This window comes from Sesamum indicum, linkage group LG8 (genome assembly GCF_026168435.1).
Source record: "Sesamum indicum cultivar Baizhima isolate 11 linkage group LG8, ASM2616843v1, whole genome shotgun sequence".
Lineage (NCBI taxonomy): Eukaryota > Viridiplantae > Streptophyta > Magnoliopsida > Lamiales > Pedaliaceae > Sesamum > Sesamum indicum.
Window position 1 is genome coordinate 1,958,415 of NC_142664.1, and position 20,825 is coordinate 1,979,239.

The window sequence follows — 20,825 nt, forward strand, 5'->3', positions numbered from 1 at the left end:
ATATTACTTAAATAAAGATCGCTCAAATAGTTTTCAAAATCACTAATTCAATTGGCTTTTTGATCATCTATTCAAATAATAATATCTGTAATCTTAATCTTTATTTTATTTAAAAAAATAAAATAAAATAAAAATATGATAGATAAAATTATATAAGGTATAATCATTACAATTCATCTCACATAATATATATCAAAAATTCTTCTGTATCTATAAGTATTCCGATGTCATTTTTTTTTTAAAATAAATAAAATGTTATCTTATTTTTTATTATTAAATTAATTCCAATCATATCATAAATTTTGATTAATAATCAATCTACATTAATTATTAATATGAAATATATAAATAACTATTCAATAAATATTATTAAAATAAATTAAAAATAAAATTTCAATTTCATCAACTAAAATATGTCTCCGCCACAAATAAAATGTTATCTATATAACATTATAAAGAGTGGTTGAAACCCAATTTCTATAACACGTTTTCTTTTTCCTTCTTTAATTGTTCCATAACACCTCCTTAGGGAAATCCATGTGAAAGGTTCAGAGCATCAACGTCATACCCATATTATATACAGTACACACAATTACACACATTTGTCGGTGTGTTCACATTTACACACAAGTACACCCACTCATGTGTGTGTGTGTATATATATATATATATGTAGAGAGAGAGAGAGAGAGAGAGAGAGAGGAAAGGAGAGCTTGGATTTGGTCAGCAAAGTGTGTTTCCATAATCCAATCAGAGCATTTCTATATTTTGGTAGGATTTTGTCTGAATCCTCTAACACAATTACGAGCTACAGCCCCCATCTATTTCTATCCATATACATGTATGTTTGCTGCCCTTTACAGCAAAGTCAACTAAAAGAGCAGTCCAAGTCAACTCTAACCCCCAATTACAGAACTTGCTGATTCTTCAACCAAAGCTACAGGTAAATATTTACTCTAAAAAGATTCACTGTTCTCGTTAGCTGCTTGCAAATTTAGGATGATTGTTTACTGCCTGCCTGGTCAAAATACTGAGTGTGGAGCTTTGATTCCTTCTTCTTGATCTTTGGTTGGCAGCTTTCATGTGATAAAGCAGGTGGCCAGGAAGAAAGGTTGCAGTCTTTGGATAGTTAGATTTTGTTAGCTGGATAGTTTATTTGGAAGTTTGCTCCCTCAAAGTTGAATTTTTGTGATGCATATTGCTTGGTGGGCTTAGTGCTCTATAGCTGAGGTTGTGAAGAAAGGGGGGTGTTGACTTGTACGCTGCAAGAGTTACTTTCAAGATTTTGCCTGTTTTAAAGGGGGGATGCATTTTTAGATTGGTTTTTGGTGCTTCTGTGTGAAACTGAGAAATGTGTTGTTCTTGAAAATGGAGTTTTGTGGGATTTGAAGATATTGCTTTAGTAGGAGTCGGGAAATAGACTGGTAATGAATGTTCTTGAGGTGTTTCCATTCTTTTGTGATGGATATAGATTTTGAGTTGGGCGGGAAGTGGAAAGCTCTTGAGGATTCGTGGGATTTTGACTGTTTGATTTTACCATCTTGGGAGCCTGGTTCTCTAGTTTTTTGCTTATGCAGCTAAGATATATTTGACTTGTAACGGTATCTGGATGAATATTTTGCCAGATTTTTGGCTGATTTCTGAGGATATTGGTTTTACTGGCTTGCATTGCTGATGTTCATGCGTTTTGAAAGCTAAGGATCCTACAAAACACCAACCATGGATAACGGCAATGACCTCTCATCATCCTTGAGCTTTGCCTCATCATATTTATCAAATGGCTCCAGCTGCCAAAATGTACCTTCCACCATTGGCTGCGAACTAGGGACGAGTCTTGAATTATTGAGTTTGAGTAAACTAAGTTCCAGTCTTGAAAAGTTAGTGGTTAGTTCTGAATATGGCTATAGTGATGCAGAAATAGAAGTTGAGGGGATTACTGTTGGCGTCCATCGTTGTATCTTAGCTGCACGAAGTCAATTCTTTCACGAAATATTTGAAAAAGCAAATCAGGGCTCTGTTAAGGAAAGCAAGCAAAAGTATCTCTTGTCAGAATTGGTGCCTGATGGAAGGATCGGATATGAAGCGTTTATGGTTGTTTTACATTATTTGTACACTGGAAAGGTTAAGGCATCTCCCTCTGAGGTATCAACCTGCGTTGATGAGTCCTGTGCTCATGATGCCTGTGCCCCTGCCATAAATTATGCTGTGGAAATGATGTATGCTTCTGCCGCATTTCAGATTAAAGAACTTGTGATGGTCGTTCAGGTAAGTTCGGCAACATCTGCTCACTACTACTATGGCCGAGTTGATTATACAATTTTTATGATATTACATGTTCAAATTTGGGAAAGTAAAAAGACCTGGTATGTGGGATACAGAGACAAGAAAAATCCGATCGGATCCATCCATAAGCACTTAACCACCTTTATGTTAGGTATTTTTGTCCTTTAGAAAATCATTTGCAGAGAGAGATATTTCCACTTTGCTTATTCTTGAATAGAATACGTTCTGAAGTGTATATGAAAGGTTGCACTTATTCAACACAGGCAGAGAGCTACAAAATCCAACTTTTCTTTTCTTTCAGTTGTATTGAGCCATGGTTTCAGAAGAGAATTTCTATTCTTGGCAAAATTCAAATGAAGGAGGATAACGTTATGATAATTCCCTATTCAGTACATCTATACTAATATAAAAAGGAAAGGGGCTTCATACTCACAAATGGCGGTTAATGACACCACCACACCAATTTTTCGTAAAGTAAACAATGCTTTCAACTAATAAGATAACTAACTTTCCAATTATACATTAACTAATAATTTAGTTTTCTTTTCTTTTCTTTTTTAATGTAATGTATTAATTTGTATATTTTGCTCTTGTTTATAATATATTTTAAAACGTGAAAAATTATTTATTATATACACGTAGGAACGGCTTGCCACAATGGCTAGTATCTGAAAATAAATAACTCTAACAATATGTTCTGGTGCTTTTTGTGGTAGCAGCAACCTTTGCACTGATCAAGGTTGGTGAGTTCATTGCTTCACATGCTTGGCAGTTCCGTGCCAGAATCAAACTAATACTTAATGATTGTAACCGAAATGTTTTTGAGGTCTTCACTTCCAAGTTTAAAAGTTCTAGGCGAGACCCTCTCTAAAAGACTTTGTATGTGATGTATTTAGTAAATTTCCAAGGCTATTTCTTTTTAGTTACAGCACACTTGATCACATAAGAATGGGGGAATTCAAAACGAGTAAAAATGACAAGCTGTAAATGCTGTCACTGGCTCAGATCTATCTTTATCATCTAAAGTTGCGACCTCTGTTATGCAACTCATAAGTAGATAGCCCTTGATGTCGTCAGCTGACAAAACAGTTATAATAAATAAATAAACATAGGAAATGTAGTTAATTGTTAAGTTGCAAACATCATATGTAAGGAAAATTTATTCAAACTGAGCTAAATCAGGAACCATCGGCATCATGCATTAATTGGCATTCTATGAATGGCCTTAAATTGTATAAAGTCCATGCTGTCTCCTCTAATATCCGTCTTTCTGCTTGCTTGCAGCGTCGACTCCTTAATTATGTCGAAAAAGCTTTTGTGGAAGATGTTATTCCAATCCTCATGGTAGCATTTCGTTCTGAGTTGAAGCAACTTCTATCACATTGTGTCCAAAGAATAGCACGATCTGATCTTGACGATATTACTATTGAGAAGGAGCTTCCTCATGAGGTTTTAGATGGTGTCAAATCACTTCGTATCAAATCTAAGCAAGACGAAGAGCACGATTCTGTGCAAGTGGACTCTCTGAATGAAAAGAGTATTCGGAGGATACATAGAGCATTGGACTCAGATGATGTTGAGTTGGTGAAGTTACTTCTGGATGAATCTAATATCTCTTTGGATGCTGCTTATGCTCTTCATTATGCTACTGCTTATTGTAATCCGAAAATCGTTAATGAGGTGCTAAACTTAGGAAACGCTGACGTCAACCTTAGGAATTCTCGAGGGTATACTGTGCTTCATGTTGCTGCAAGACGGAAGGATCCATCGATAGTTGTAGGCCTGCTTAACCAGGGTGCTTCCGTATCAGATACCACAGGAGATGGACAAACAGCTGTCACCATATGCCGAAGGTTGACACGGCCAAAAGATTTTCACGAGGCAACGAAGCATGGCCAGGAAACTAATAAAGACCGATTATGCATAGATGTGCTGGAGAGAGAGATGCGTAGGAATCCTTTGGCCGGGAACATGTGCATGTCATCCATGATGGTGGCTGACGATCTACACATGAGGCTTTTGCTTCTTGAAAATAGAGGTAAAAGTTAATATGTAAAATCCATTGCGGCTTTCCCCCCTTTATCCGGTCAAATGAACACAAGTATGCAGATCAAATGCAGAACTGTGGCATAACCTTTTTCTTTTTTTTGAAATATCTGTCTGAAGTTCAAGACAGAAAATGATATTTGGTTCCAAGATTGTTTGCTAGGTCTTGGCATCTATTGCATGTTAATACCTTTACTATTATCTATTTTATACAGCACATTGAAGAAATTCCTACAACCTAGTATTTACACTGTGTAGTGTTATTTAAATACTCACCAATGAGATTCAACTTGTTCTGGACCTGCTTTAGTTATATTTTGATTTCTGATTTCGCTTTTCGCTTTGGAAATTCTGTCTTAAATTATGTTCTGACTAAGAACTCAAACATCAATGCTAAAGATTCGATGATACGCATAGCATAGACACGCGCTTACTGAAATGCTTCACTTTGTTTTCTCAGTTGTACTCTTCCCAAATTCAGTTGTTGAGTTCTAAATTCAGTTCTATGTGGCAGTTGCAATGGCAAGACTGTTGTTTCCTCTGGAAGCAAGATTAGCAATGCAGATAGCACATGCAGATGCAACATCAGAATTTACTGGCCTTTCAGCAGCCAAAGGTTCATATGGCAATTTCAGAGAGGTTGACTTAAACGAAATTCCATCGGAGCAAGTAAAAAGGCTCCAACTGAGGTTGCAAGCTCTGCAAAAAACTGGTAATTCTTACTTAAGTACTGCTCGAATTTACAGAACTGCAGTCAATTGCCAGCTGATTGTGGTGAATTTTAGAATGCTAATCATTCTGAAAGCATGTCGACAACACTAGCACTTTATCCGAGTTCCCAAATCAACTGGGAAATACTTGCCCCTATAAGATAAAGCATTAATAGCTGAAACAAGTTATACCAAGAATGGTATTTTATTTTGAATCTTTTCGCTCTTGATTTTATAATACGTAGGTGCTTCTTTCATGCATTATTGTAGAACTGCTGGTCTCTGTTAGGAAGTGCATATAGGTTATAATTCATTCATTGTTGTCTCACATCCTTCTTTTCATCTTTTACTTTCAGTCTAGACACTCTTTTGTCCTACACAAAGACAGGATACCTTGATAAGTTGCAGATTTTCTTTAGCCAAGATCCTAGATTCCCTCCAGCTTATACACCAAATGCAAAGTGCTATAGTTTTGTCAGTGTATTAGAGTACTGACAGTCTGCTCAAATTTAGGACAAACAAAAGAGCGCAAAACGAGAATCTTCGGAAATAACAAACATGAACAGTCAGTTTGCTGGACTAGTTCAGCCAGTCATGAGAAAATTCAGCATATATCTCATCATTTTCTCAGGCTTGAGTAAGATTTTGGGGAAAAGATGAATGCTATGCAGTAACGTGAATGGAGCTTAAGTGCATTTTCCGATGAAAGATGTGTCCAGCAATTGCTTCATGGGTCACACATGGGCCAATGTTTGTTGGATCAAGATCCATTTAATGACTGATATTTGCAGTTTCGGATACACTGATAAAACTTTAACAAAAACTGTTAAAAATCTGATGGTTCTCATCTCATTCTTCTTTCTTCTGAATGTAATCTTTTCCTTGATGGCAGAGGAAACTGGTCGGCGATTTTTCCCCAATTGCTCAGAAGTTCTGGATAGGCTCCTGGAGTATGATACTTCCGGTTCTCTACTATTGGAGAAGGGCACTCCAGAGGAACAGAGAACGAAAAGAATGCGCTACATTGAACTCAAGGCTGATGTGATGAAGGCATTTAACAAAGACATAGCTGAAAATAACTGGGTGAACCTTTCTTCTTCTCCGTCTTGCTCATCTTCTGCTAAGGGCAGTATGATGCATAAGGTTAGAAAACGGTAGGAGGTGTATATTATCCAACCTTCTCAGTTAGCTCATTTCAGAATCTTGACAGAGCTTTCCGTCAACAAGCATTCAACATTCAATTAAAGATGTTCGTTGGTCAGAAGAATCTGTTTCCACAGAACTGATTGTTTGTATGATAGTGCCTGATTTTCGACGTTTTGTGGGTGAATACATGAACTAGATATGATACGGTTTGCTTTTACTTGGAACGATTCTGTTATCTAAGCTCTAATGTTGATCTCCAAGGAGATAATTGTGCTGTGCGAGTATAGTCCTGCAAATCAGTTGCTGTTTTAGTTTCTTGAATTTACAGAAGGTTTCAGGCTGCTATAGAGGCCAGTCCTGATTATCACCATGTACCATGGTGATGAAAAATGTTTATCGAATGACAGGTACTTCATTCCAGCCGAACGTTAATGAATCAGCCAAATCATGCTCGAGCTATATTTCTATTTTGGGTTGTCGTTTGAGTTCGAGCCTCAGAATACAGGGATATTGATCCCCTGAAGTTATTGGATTTTGTTTTCCTCGGTGTTTGCTGCACAGCTTGTCTAACGTCGAATTTCAGTCTTGAGAGTGTTGATACTATAGACCAGAACCATCGCTGAAATGGTGGGAGAGCTTCTATAATCACGTGCAAGAACGATCACTAGCCATTTTTAATCAGTGGGGGTAAACACAGATTGAAGCCAGAAACAAATGGGAACTTTGCCAATTTCAGATGAGATTGTTGTTCCAGAACAATGTAATACCAATATTTTGAATAGGTCCGAGTCATATGTGTAAGAACTCATGACGCCATCACATTTCTTAGACTGACCTGCATCATCAGTTCCAGAAAACATTTGAGTCGGGACTATCACTTCAGCTTTGCCTGTCTAAAATCTTGATAAGAAATCTCTCAGCAAGTACATTTATCCAAATTTATCTATTGGGGAAAGAATTCCATCCATGACCATGAGTGGCTTGAGCATGAATATTTTAAAAATAAGGTTGACATCGTTGGTTTCTAGTCTGTGTTATCTTTTATTTTCAGCACCCAGTAGTAGTAGTATCATCATTAGGTGCTGAAAACCTATTTGAGTACTGAAGATGGAACATTATAACATTAGTAATGCACTTTAAACACAGCCAAACAGTGTCTTCAACCTCAGTTATCCATTTACGAAGCAAGAAGCTTAAGGTTCACCCAATCGCGCACAGCACCCTCCAGATCAAAATATGTGCATTACAGCATGTTTATGCGTGTATGCATGTGTTACGAGCACTTGAAAAATTGCAAACAACTATGATCCTCAAGATCAAAATATGTGCATTACAGCATGTTTATGCATGTATGCATGCGGGTATGAGCACTTGAAAAGTGCAAACAACTATGATTGCCGATGGCATTAGGGTCCTCCATGATCATGTCTACTTGTATTCAGCATCAAAATGAAAGAATTGCCAGCAAATGCAAATATTCATGAAAAAAGAAGGTATGTAAATTGTTAGTACAGTGAATGCAAGTTCACATTCGTGTTTTAACATTGAATGCAAATCTTCTATGAATGTCAGCTTTAACATTCAAGTACAAGAATTTACAAGGAAGGAATAGTTGAGAGAACAACTTCAAGTTTTCCCATTGCAGCAATTGACACCAGTACTATGCCTTCCATTGAAGTTCATATTTACCCGACTCAATCCCCATATGCGTATAGTACGATCATCACTTGCTGAAGCCAGCATATGTGGGTTAGTTGGGTTCCAGCTAACGCAGTTTACAGCCCCAGAATGTCCAGCCAAAGTCAATATGAGCTCTCCCGAGAGTCTGTGCCATATGTAAACCTACAAATAGTATCAAACTTAGAAATTACTTCAACAAGACAAGGTGGATATTTGAAACTTAATAGTATAACAATGTAACTTATGAGAACAATCATTAAACATAAACCAAATAAAATTCTACTAGAATAAAGTATTCCAACTACTTTCTGTAACAGAGTACCAGATAAACTTGCAGCAAAGGTAATATCGTATTTTCAGAGAAGCAGGATAAGAGTGTAAAATTGTTGGTTTGATCTCATTCACAAACAAGGAAAAAAATTTCCAGCCTTTCAATCACTTTCTATGATTGCCAGAGTAATGGGAGAAAAAAAGAAGGCAAGAAAGAATCAGTAAACACATTATACCTGCCAAGATCCTTTGGTTGATAGAAATTTCTTGTTTATGTTAATATATTATGCTTACTATGTTGCCATAAGCTTTTTGCAGATCAAGGTCCCCAAATTACAGCCTTGCCATTCCCTCACTTGACTCTGACTAACAAGGACCGACTGTTTATGGCAGTAGTGTATCTCAATCTCTTACCATAAAGAGCAGGAATAAGTCAATGCATGAATGATTCAACTTATACACATATGGGGACTCCAGCATGAAAGGTCAGTGTTGGATGATATTTTAGTATAAGCAAGGTAGACTGGCTGATATGTTATTGTGGTCCTTAAATTCATAAAATGACAAGAAAAACCACAATTGCTTCAGTTTTTGCCTGAGAATATTATTGACAAAGATATCTGATTTACTTCCGAGATGTGACTAAGAGCATTCTACTTGACTTGAACCATAGAAAATGATCGGTAGATAAAAAGAACGAAAAGAAAGGAAAACAAAATATTATGCAGGAAACCAAATAGATTATTCATGATCAATATGAGAAGAGAACAAAAATCACCTGCGAGTCCTCGCTCCCACTGGCGATAAATGCTTGATTTAATCCACCAAAACAAGACCTCACGATAAAACGAGAACGTTTGTGTCCTTTATATTTTGCCACCAGCTTTGCAGTGCCGTCTATATTCCAAAGATGGAGCTCTTCATTTGACAGGCTAATGAGCAAAAACTTTCTGTCCGAGGACAGTGCAAATGAAATTATTGTTTGATCCTCTTCAATGAATTTCTCAGACTTTGTTTCCCATCCAAACAACAGTATTGTACTCTCTTTACAAACTGTTATAAGCTCTTTCCCATTAGCAGTAATACCCAAGTCTGCGATCCTACTAGTTTTCTGCCCTTTCCAACATTCTATTTCTTTCCCATCCTGATCCCACATGCTGATGCTTTTATCAGTAACACCAGAAAATATACTCTTTCCATCTGCAGCCCACCCACATGAGACCAAACCAAAACCACTTTTTTCATATACATGGAGGCACTCACCAGACGCAACATTCCAGCGTCTAACAGTCTCTTCTACTCCGCATGTAAGCAGTTCTAGATCATCAGGACTCCATGACACATAGTTGACAGGTTTCAGGTGGCCAGATAATTTGTGTTTCATGGAAACTTGGCCATCCACCTTAACCTACAAAAACCAACAGAATCATCGAGACACACCCAAAGGGACACACAATGTATGCAGCATATGTATTATCAAAAAGGTATGGATGGTTCAGAATGCATTTGAGATACCACACTATAAACACATACCATTGCACCTTGATCAACTCAAAGTAAGGCCTTTGACAAACATGCTTAACATTCAAAAGAATTTGGCCGTTTACTTCTACGAAAACATGTCGAAGACAAAGAGACTGCATCCATAACAATATTGCTATGCTTGGACAGTTCCTTGATGCATTTATCCTTTACTTGTTTTCTCTCCTATTCATGTAAACTTTTAATTGATAATACCAACAAGGAATAGAAAACAAGTTTTCTGTACACCACATCAAACTAGAAAAAGTATGAAGACAATCAGAAGATCGAGAACAGACCACGAAAGAAGTGTAAATGCATGAAACAGGATACTCGAATATTCTATTCAAGATACTTCACATTTAAAGTTGACAGCTATATATAAAAATAAGATAGAGACTCTCAGGTGCAAACCATAGTAATGGACTTTAAACAAACACTAAATGCAAGATGAAATGTCAGAAAAGCAGTACTACCTCCCATATAATCACCAAACAATCACCAGATGTCGAGGCCAAGAATTTGCCATTGTGAGAAAATTCCAAGAACCAGACTTCATCACTATGTTCTCGTAATATCTGGAGGGGGTTCAAATAGCAGAAGAAAACAAATATCAGAGTGATGAGCGAAAACAGTGGCTTTCAACAAAAACATAAACCAAATATCATCCTAATTATCCTCCGGGGATAGGGATATTCACTGAAGAATTTGTGTGTCTATAAAGAGGATGATATTAGGACGATTAGCCAATATCACTCTCTGTATTAATTGGCTCACAAATCAGAGGAGCAGAAATTCAATTAGAGTAGCAACTAAATTAATTAATCTGATCCCTTTGGATCACGTGTTGGTGGAAATGCATCTCTCTTCCTCAAACCAGGGTGAGAGATAATGGACAGCCGATATGGACAATACTGACTCACTGTCTAGCTCAAAAATGGGGTGGTACATCAGTAAAGTTCAAATTAACCCTCAATTAAAGCAGAAATGTACCTAAAAGTGGCAAATGTATCAATTGAACCCTGAATTGGAGCATTCAGTCAGAATAACCTATAATAAAGATGTTAGGGTAAACCAGAAAACTGGGAAATTGGCAAACCCAGCCAAACACCAGTGCAAATGAACAGTTAAGGGCCCGTTTGGTTGTGTTTTCATTTTCATTTTCAGTTTCCAACATTTGGAAATGGGTAGAAATGCTTTATTGGTTTTTGTGCGAAAACTGAGAATATATTTGGATTAGTTGTTTCCAAATATAGGTATATAGGTGTGAGAATGTTGAATATAGGTATATGTATTTTTGATGTGACAGATGACCAAATTGATTGAATATGTGAAATTATAAAATAATCAAAGTGAGTCTTGCCATTTGAAATAATTTTAATTGATTTGAAATAAGAAAAGACATGTTGACAAGATAAGACAAGTATGACAAACCCATGTGACCTATAATTTCAAAAATTTGAGAATTAAAGTAGGAATGCATTCTCAATGAAAATGGCTTGACCAAACAAAATTCCAACTACCCAAATAGTGAAAAGTGGAAAAAATCTCATTGAAAACACAACCAAACAGGCCCTAAGTCTCTCCCTCATCTTTCTGTCCTAGTTGAAAAAATGAACAAAGGACTTCCACAACCGCTTCCTAAAAATATCCAAACCCATACAAAACAAACTAGTTACTGAACTTCTCTCACCCTGTCATTCCTAATTCTTCCCTTACTCCCAATGGCTTACACAATGATCTCTAGAAGCTCAATCTCCAGTTATATTTCTGTATAGCTATTTTTCATATTTCCATGTCAGGCTTATTTTCTTTAACAGCACCACTTAAGAAATTCAGAGAGTTCGAAGTTGGCGAGTATTGCTGTAAACTCAGATGAGATGACTCCAATTACTTAGTCGAGGTGTACTGACTATTTGGGAAAATCTCATATATATAATGCACAGTTTTTTTGCTTCACTTTTCTTATTCTTTTCGTCGGTCATGGTTGTTCTACGAAAATAATTATCAATTCTTAACTAAAAGCAATCATCATATACTCTGGTGGAACAATCTTGAACTGGTTGACACAGTCAACAGTATTCTAATTCGTTCTGCCCGATTTTGGAGAGAATGTTACTGGTAACATAACCAGATCTCTATCATACTCAAGAAAACAAAGCAGTATATGTAAAAGCCTGCTCATTTGGACATAGCGGCATCAGTGGGGATTTTGCCACAAGCTCCACATGTTTCCAGACTTCAAGCACAAGCTCAAAATCCTATACATGTGTTTGCTTCCTCTACAGTCACAAAACGTTCAATACCAAAACAGTGAAAGAAAGACTTCTTCGTTCCGATATAAATGTCTTTTTCTTCTCCAATTTCCATAACTACCACAGTTATTTGTAGCTTTTTTCCATCTATACCAGTATTAAAAAAATCTTCTCAGATCATCTCCACACAAAAACTAGGTGAAGATTCAGTCTAAGATAATATGTTCATGAGTAACCCCCCTGAGAAGTAAGACCGACCTATCTTCCACCAGTGGTTCCATAACTAAGCATCATTACTAATGAAACATCTTGGACCGCTAACTTTGTCATACAAGTCTGGGATGTATGATAGCTTCAGTTAGTAAAACTGTACAACAATAGACAAAATGGGGCTCCAACTCAGAAAGAACTCTGGTACATCGGTTCTTTCGTTTCGGTTTGGATCATTAAGTATCCGCCCCATCAAAGCTCCAGCTTTTGTTTATTCTCGTTCTACTTTCAACTTATTATACACACAAAAAACCTTAATCATTCTGCCGTAATTTCAGAGGAAAATGCCAAGAAAATGGTGGTTGTGATTGTTAATGTACTGGAAAGTTAAATCCCAATAGTATTTAGGGGTGGAGACAGAGATCACCATCCAGTATAATGTTCAAACAGTATTGTTAATTAGGATGAAAGAATTGAAAATTATTGTGGATGCAATGAGGATTAGCGGAAAGAACAATAGAAGTAGCTTTTACGAAAGCCCTTTTTGAAATTCCAGATTTTGGGCTTCTATCTAACCACGAAGAGCAAGAGAGAAGAATGTAAGAAGAGAGGGAAAGGGCCCTTTCTCCTTCTCTCCATCATCGTTTTTGGTAGGGAAAAAGAAAAATGTAAGAAGAGGGAGTGCAAGGAAGAACGAGTGCGAGGTCTCTGGACCAGGTGCTCAAGAAATCATTTGTTTGCTTCATCATGTTTAGACACATACAAAAGACAACCGTGTCCTATATATTACTTTACCTTCCAAGTAAAGTAAAAAGAAACTCAAAATGCTAATAGAATCCATCTTTTACTAGCTACGTTAACTTTGCATTACAGACGTAATAAGAGTTCCCCTTTTTCCTTCCCTTTTCTGCTTTCTTTCTTTTCCTTGTGGTAAGAGTGCATATTGAATAATTCAAAACATAAAGAAGAAAAGAGAATTTGGATGGCATTCATGTACTCAATCTTGCAAGTTCGTTTACTATAGTTAAATAGTAATAAGTAATGTTACCTGCAATGTTTGACAAGGAATCTGGTCCCTTCCACACTGATGATCAGTAAGCAATGACATTTCCCCAACCGAGGAGTTGTGAAACCTACAAGCATCCGTTTGAAAACCAAGAGCTTGTTCAACTAGATGAACCAATCTGTTTTCGGGAATCATCACTGTTGGAGGAAGCAATTTTTGCAATTCCCCCAGTAAACTTTTACGAGATTTGATCCTTGACTCTTGACCAGAAGTTCCCTCAAGTAAGTTCAGCGATGGAGACACAATGAAATAAGACAACTCTCGAACTCTGTCATCATTAATACAAAGTGGTGCAATCTCAATCCTCAGAGTCTTTAAAGCATCCATGACTTTATCTCCATCCAAAAGTTCAAAAAATTTCTGCTCTAATATTACAAAAGATGCCAACTTAACTATAGTTTCATCCATTAGGTTAATTTCATGTAATGTTGCGACACTTTCATCCCATTTACCATCAAGAATTTGCTGCATAAACGAATCTATTAGAGTGGAGCGTAACGGTATTCCTGACTCTTCCTCCAGACGCGCCCCTGTCTTTGAATAGCCAAGAGAATATAACGCCTCAGCTATAATACGAACAAGTTCAACTTTCTTAATGACACCTTTTGAACCAACAACCTCATCATCCTCTTGAGATGCTGGCAGCCTAGCCATCGAGTCACTCAATGAGCAACTACCTTTCTCACTAACAGATAAGCCGTTGGAAAGATCTCCTGATTCTCCAGAGGACACTTTCACACGTTTTGAGGGTGGTTCATCATCCTCTACACCTCCCATGAAAAGTACACTTCAGCCCATATATGGATACCACCAGAGGCACAATGAAAGAACTGTGATATTTCCAGTCAAATTTTGATGAATGGCAGATAGTACTCTGCAAAGAGCACCCAAAGGATAGTAAACTTGTGGGCAGAAGTTAATAACAATTATGTGCAAAATTTAATCCACATAGAACAAAATGAAAAGAGACTGTCAAAGTGTACAAAGTTAATTGTTGAAATTTGAAATGTCAATCTTGTAAAGCAGAACCAAGCTGAATAAATACACAACAAGAAAGAGAGAAAAAGAGAGATGGGCTTTTGCTTAGCATTCTGCTCAATGCATAAACCTCCTATTATGAATCTAGTGAATGCCTGAGAGTATTACCAGTTCTATAACCGTAAGTCACAAACATAGCTTTCTCAACAAACTTGAACTGTTGCTATCCCAGTCCACAATAAATCCCAGTTTTATGCACCCCTATCTTATACTTACTCAAGAAATAATAAGCTGTAAAACCTGTAAGTTGCCGATAACTCCAATTCATGTATAATCACACACTGAATCCTTGCTTGCATTACTTGGCCAATGTTCCACCTTCAATTCCTTGTGCTTTTCCAGTAGGATTTCAACTTAATGAGTATACAATTCATTTGAACAAGTCTAGAAATAATTAGTAATGAGTATGCGTTGATGAGAATATAACTTATTAAAATCCTTTTCCTATGAATGGCATCTTTATAGGAGCCAAAGAAACATATTATATTCACAAGCTTAGCATTCGAAGGTCATAAATCCTAGCTGTCCTACAGTGAACGCAAGCTAGAAAAAAATAGAAAGCTTAGATAATCAATTGAATTTTGCCCATGTTGACATTATTTCTGCATCTTTTAAGATTCACTACATCCAACTCCTCTAAGCTAATGCAATTTCTTAACGTACACGGACTATATTTAGCATTAAACCAGGACTAGAAAGCCCAAATGCCAACCAAAGATAGAACACCATCATACAAGTGACCTTTCATTTAGGTGCAAAAGAACAAAAAGAGAGCCGCATGAATCGCTCGCCCTAAACAAGAAAAGAAGCCACAACGCTGCGCTTCCTTTCCGTTGTGTCAGCATCTCATGATACCAAAATTAGAGTCTTCTAAGTTTTATTAACATATATGAATTCTTTTCAGAAAGCAGTACGTAAATTGAAAGGAATAACACTATATTTTAATATACCTCGATAATTTTGTGCACTATTTACATAAGATTGATAGCAACTTCTTTTGAATGGACCATTCACCAGAATAAATTGGATCTTAAACAATGTGGCATGTAATTTTGATGATCAAAAATGAATTTGGTCAAAGCAGTGTGCTTAGACAGGTGATCTTTGATCTGCTGAGATTTTCTGAGAACATTTCCTAATATGAAGATTTTGAGAGACACATTGCCTTTGCACAGAGGTCACAAAAATATTAGCTAGGTCGACCATCGACCACATTAGACCCACACTAGCTTCACATTTAGGCAGCTATATTGAACGACAAGCAAATAAAGTTTCTGACTATGATAATTGTAGTCAATAGACTCAATACACAATACTAAGATCACAAAACAATAATACTAATAACAACATGATCTAAGGCGGCTAATCTTTCTCCTTGTATGAAAAATCCAGAAAAGTACAAACACCGAGAAAAAAATGTAAATGCAAACATAAGAAAAGAAAAAATGGTGAAATTAGAATTTTTTTTTTTACATTGTGGCAAATGCTTTAATAACATAAATGTGCATCAATGAAGCACAACAAGAAACAATGACACCGAAGTTTTTTCCTTATTCAGTAATATAAATGACAACTATTAGTAAGCACAAAAAGTAGCATTTGATCCAAAAAAAGAAAAATGAAAAAAAAAAGATTAAATAATGTAGAAAATCAAAACTAAGTAAATAGGTAAACCCAACTGCTTACAGTAATTACCTTCTCATATCCCTGATGACAAAACTTACACATAGTTCAGTTACACAGATAAACATCTTTGCTCAAGTTAACAATCCCAGATCGGAATCAAGGCAATTTGAACCTACTAGGGTTCACCAAAATTAGGGAAAAATCATATAGTTTCCATTTCGTATTGAAGGCATGCTGGATTTTCAGTTCGGCAAAGACGATTGCAATTAATAAATGAATCTAACAAGCAACAATCAGAATATACAGACTCACCGATAATCAAAGAGGGCATCAATTAGAGCGCCCGATGAATAGCACCCGAGCCCTAGCCCTAGCCCTTAGCTAGTCGACGCACTGAAGCTTCAATGGAATCGGAGGGGAGCAGGGATTCGGAGAAGAACGCCGACTTAGAAATGTGTATATTTGTGAATTTTGGGGGGTGGGGAGGATAAATATAGAAGGTTTTTCTCATTTTATTTTATATTTGTTGGGGGCTTTTGATCTTTTCGGAATACGTAAATTCATTTTAGTCCCCATATTTGTGTTTATCTTCAAAATAGTCTTTATTATTTCACTTTATTTCAAATTAGTCCCTTTCATAGCAATTTTCTCATTTGCCCTTATAATTTTTTTCTTTTTCTCTTTTTCCATAAAATTATTTTAATCTCTCACTTCTTATTTTCATTTTTATTTTGGTGTCTTGCACATAAATTTTAAAAAATATAACCATTTTTAATTAAAAATACTTATAGTTGAGCAATTACGTAATAATTTAAATAATAACTTGATCAATAACATACAAACGTAAATTTGTGAATATAACAAATTTTTTGCACTTTCCCAAATAAAAATATATTTGAATAAATAAGTTGGAGAAAAAAATTAAATAATGAATTAGCGCAGATTTTTTTAAATAAAAGTGCTTTTAAAATCAATATATGTGTTGTACTATACGGGGTAATTATGAATTTTTTATCAAGCAAAAAAATTCAAAAGCTATAATGTTATTTAAAATAAAAAAAAATACATGTCGTTTCGATCGAATAGGTCCATCTACAGTTCTATACAATTATATTTTAATGTGCGGTTTAATCCGAGTAGGCGTTGTACTATACGGGGTGTTATGTCCCACTCTTCAACATTTTAATTGCCATATTGCTTTTTTTTTTCTTTATATTCTAATTTGTGAAGATTTTTAGTTTAAATTTTTTTGCTATATTTTTTATTTAAATTATTTTTTTCTCGAACTTATATTCAAGTGCTCTTTTATTTGAAAAATTCAAGAAGCTTATTAAATTTACAATAATTATATTTATATATGTCATTGATCAAGTTATTATCTAAATAATTGTTTAATTATAATTTTTTTCAACTAAAATAATTATATTTATTTAAATTTATGAGGGAGGGACCAAATTACAGTTTGCATATAAAAGATGAGGGATTAAAGTGATTTTCTTGTGAAAAGAAAAATTTTATTATTAGAATAATATGAGAAAATCACTCATTAGAGGAATTAATTTAAACTAAATTAAAAAAAATAAGAATGAAGTTCCACCTATTGATGTGATTTCATGTTGACTTTTTGATATTTTTACAATTTTTATGAAGGGTTGATTACAATTAAATTCCATTTAAAAATATTAAAAATTACACTTTTTAAAAAAAAAATAATTAATACTTTCACCTCCTTCGAGAATTCTCGATTTACACATGACCTCCTTTTATTAGAGTTTGGATGAAAAATTCTAGTGTAAGCAAAGAAAAATACAGATGATTTTTAATTTTGTTCCTCAATTAACGTTTCCATTTATATTAATAAAGGATGAAATGTAATATAATATTTATATGAAGTCAGGTTTATATCATTACACTTTTTTCTTCATAAGTATAAAATTATTACATGAAAATATTAAATAAGGGCAAAATTAAAAAGTTATGAAATTTTTCTTGCTAATGTCAGCATTTTTTGTCTAAATCTTAACAAAAGAGGGTCTGATAAGTATAATATTTGTTGTAGATAGCATCAATCAATATCTAAGTAATTGATGGGTCTGGACATTGAATTTCAATAGTATGAAAATTAAGGATTGGTTTGGTTCAAGTAAGAAAATTAGGAAAGTAAAAATATTCATAAAAATGTGTATTGTTCATTTATTCTAAACTATTTAATTTAAATAAATAAAAATTACTAACAAAATTGTTTATCTGATTGTTGACTTGGATATAGTAGTTTTCTAGCGATTTTGTTATTTTTTCTTTGACAATTATGTACAATTTTATCAGCAAAAATGAGAAAAGTATCGGAGAGAAATTATATAAATATATATGGGTAATAGAGCAAATAAAAATAAAAATAATATTTTTACTTTAGAGTGGTTTCATATACATCGGGATTTACTTCAAATTATCTCTTATGTATTCGATTTTTTACTACCACTTTTCATCCGAACCAAATACATTTAACGTGTAAATATATAGGGAAAAGTATTATTTTAGTCCGCTAAGTATGCCTAATTTTAATTTTAGTTCGATAACTATGTCCATTTTTTTTAGGTCCAGTAACTTATGAAATTGCTTACTTTTAGTCCTCTGGCAGATTTTCGGACAATTTTACCCCTATGCAAGTTTTGAAAGGTAGTTTTAGTCCATATGCAGCGCATGCCATAATTCACATCGGGTGTTAATGTCGTTAGCACCATAGGCCATAGTGACATAAATGTTCTCATGGAATAAATGTACAATACTCGACAGTGCACGTACTGAACCCCCACATCCACAATAGAAACATCCATGAAATCATCATCCCAAGCAATCCAAATGCGATTGCCTGAGCTCTCATTATCCACAAACCAGTTCCATCTATGGCACATGAGTAGTATTATTAGTGTGAACACATATTTCTATGAGACCCAAAAAATATAACCTGAATTCCGCAACTAGATCAATAACCGCTAGTTAGTGGTCCCGTCTATTCAGGCCACGTACATTCTAAAGAGTCATATTCATTACATCACCATGGTATGGGGGTTGCATGGCTTAGGAAATCAAACAAGTTAAACAGGACCAACTACTTATCCTTATCTGGCGAAGACCGTGGCTGAGTGGCTTCCTGTTGAGGTTGAGGTGGTTCATTAGAGTTAACCACCTTTGAGCGCCTAGGTTCCTCTTTTTTGCATTGAACATATAACGGAATCGGTGGTTTAGTAGGAGGTTTGGAGTTCGGGCACTCCGTCATTTTATGACCCAGGCTGGTACATGTATTGCACTTGGGTGGAACCCATTCATATTCCATATCAACACGACACAGTCATTCACCACCTTCTCTCCTTGGCATCATTAGAACAATATGATCAGGTAGGCGGGACGATATATCTAACATGACACATACACGAGCGAAATCCAGTCTCGTGCATGCCTTCATAATAGCATCCTGGTATAGTGACCGACCAATGCCACTGGCTACCACACTGAGCCCCTCATCTGTCCAAAACTCCACTAGTAGGTGTCTGAGCTTACTCCAGATGTGCCCCTGTGTATGCTTGTGCTTTCATAACGCCATTCCATGTTCCCATTGCTATAGCACAATCGGCTGGCCCTGGAATAGCCACAGACCACTTCTAATAACTTCCTCCATCGTCGCTTCCGTCTTAAAACAGAAGAAATAGAGCCCATTGGATGTAGCGATCACCTCACAAAACACCGGCCATACCGAACACACATAGACCTTGAGGTGATGGAAGTACGGTTTCCTGCCAAGAAAATAGCCAACAGCAGTTGCCCTCCAACGACGACAACCATTATCAATCATGTCCAAGAAGGACGCACAATAATTTCACCACATTGTGTATCTAGAGGAACATATGACAGAGTTTTACGCGTAGAATTAATGAAGCCATCAGTAAATTTATCGTTGAATTCAATCATAACATAATAAGTGGGAGGAATTTTACCAATGAAAATACCCATAGGTGATCCATGCACGGGTACGGGCTCTGTTGCCCCTGTTGTTCGGCCATGAAGAATGTCGGGACGGAGCATTCTCGCCGGTGAATTGCCTCCACCCGTGTGGAGTCGGGGCTAGGGAGAGCCCCTCGGGCAGTCGGCGCATCCATCTCCAGCACGGACTATGAGGCCTGGCTCTCCCCTTCCACACCAACTGGCCACTGGTGATTGACCGCGTTCAAGAAGCAGGCGGCGCTTCCATCGCCGGTTGTTCCTCCAACTCGCCACCAGCGTCCCCCTCGGTCCCAATTTTTGTCCCCGGACCAGCCTTCTCCGACATAGGCACAAGGACAAACTTCTGCATTAGTATAGCAAGTGACATCTTTGATTCCCGGTCACCATCATTTATCACCCTTTTCGCAAGGGCAAAAAATTTTGCAAGGTTAAACTCTACTCGAATCCGCGTGGTAATGGAGTCGCCAGCCCCACTATCGATCAACAGATCATAGTGATCAACAACAGCTGCCTCGTCATCCGCTTCCTCCGCCGCTGCGGTGCCATCCCCGCCACCATGCTGTCCGCCGTTGAGAGTGTGTGTGTTTGGAGGTGTAGTACTCCTCTTTAAGGACTCCTACTTTCCAAGGAGTCTTCTTAGGGCGGAGAGTCCAACTTCTAGAGAGCTCCTTCCTGGGTCGGGCTCGGAAAGGAGCATCAGACCCTCATACTGGACCTTTGACCTAGGTCTTCCACTTGGATTTGAGCTTCTGCATCTGTTTCTGGGCAGCCTGTGCGGTGGGGGGGGGGGACCTTCCTTAGGATGAGCCTGTCCAACCTCTCTCTTGGGCTAGTCTTGAGAAGGCGGGCTCCTCCTTGGGCTAGACACAATGATTTTGGGCAAGTCCCCTCTTGTGGGCTTGACATGGGCCCAACGTCTCTTGGGCCAATCATTCTTGAGCCACGCCCATCAATTTTATAAACTAGAATTTAGTA

At 36.6% G+C, this 20,825-nt stretch overlaps 2 protein-coding genes across 4 annotated transcripts; one reads left to right on the forward strand and one right to left on the reverse strand.

Annotated features, from left to right (window-relative positions):
* The first annotated feature begins 688 nt into the window (after positions 1–688).
* LOC105167420 (BTB/POZ domain and ankyrin repeat-containing protein NPR1) lies at positions 689–6,453 on the forward strand. Its single transcript, XM_011087126.3, has 5 exons — positions 689–943; positions 1,077–2,265; positions 3,568–4,321; positions 4,844–5,041; positions 5,932–6,453. Exons 2-5 carry the CDS (start codon positions 1,720–1,722, stop codon positions 6,195–6,197), a joined length of 1,764 nt encoding a protein of 587 aa, XP_011085428.1. The 5' UTR covers positions 689–943; positions 1,077–1,719; the 3' UTR covers positions 6,198–6,453.
* A 1,190-nt stretch (positions 6,454–7,643) lies between these two features.
* LOC105167421 (WD repeat-containing protein 26 homolog) lies at positions 7,644–16,349 on the reverse strand. 3 transcript variants are annotated; one of them, XM_088883123.1, is made up of 6 exons: positions 16,164–16,349; positions 14,466–14,558; positions 13,170–14,061; positions 10,133–10,234; positions 8,914–9,543; positions 7,644–8,027 (listed from the first exon to the last, which is right to left on the reverse strand). In XM_088883123.1, exons 3-6 carry the CDS (start codon positions 13,962–13,964, stop codon positions 7,812–7,814), a joined length of 1,743 nt encoding a protein of 580 aa, XP_088739249.1. In that variant the 5' UTR covers positions 13,965–14,061; positions 14,466–14,558; positions 16,164–16,349; the 3' UTR covers positions 7,644–7,811. The 3 variants fall into 3 exon arrangements, with proteins under 3 accessions (XP_088739249.1, XP_011085430.1, XP_011085429.1); XM_011087128.3 differs by lacking the exon at positions 14,466–14,558 and having other exon boundaries at positions 13,170–14,017; XM_011087127.3 differs by lacking the exon at positions 14,466–14,558.
* Positions 16,350–20,825: the final 4,476 nt, after the last annotated feature.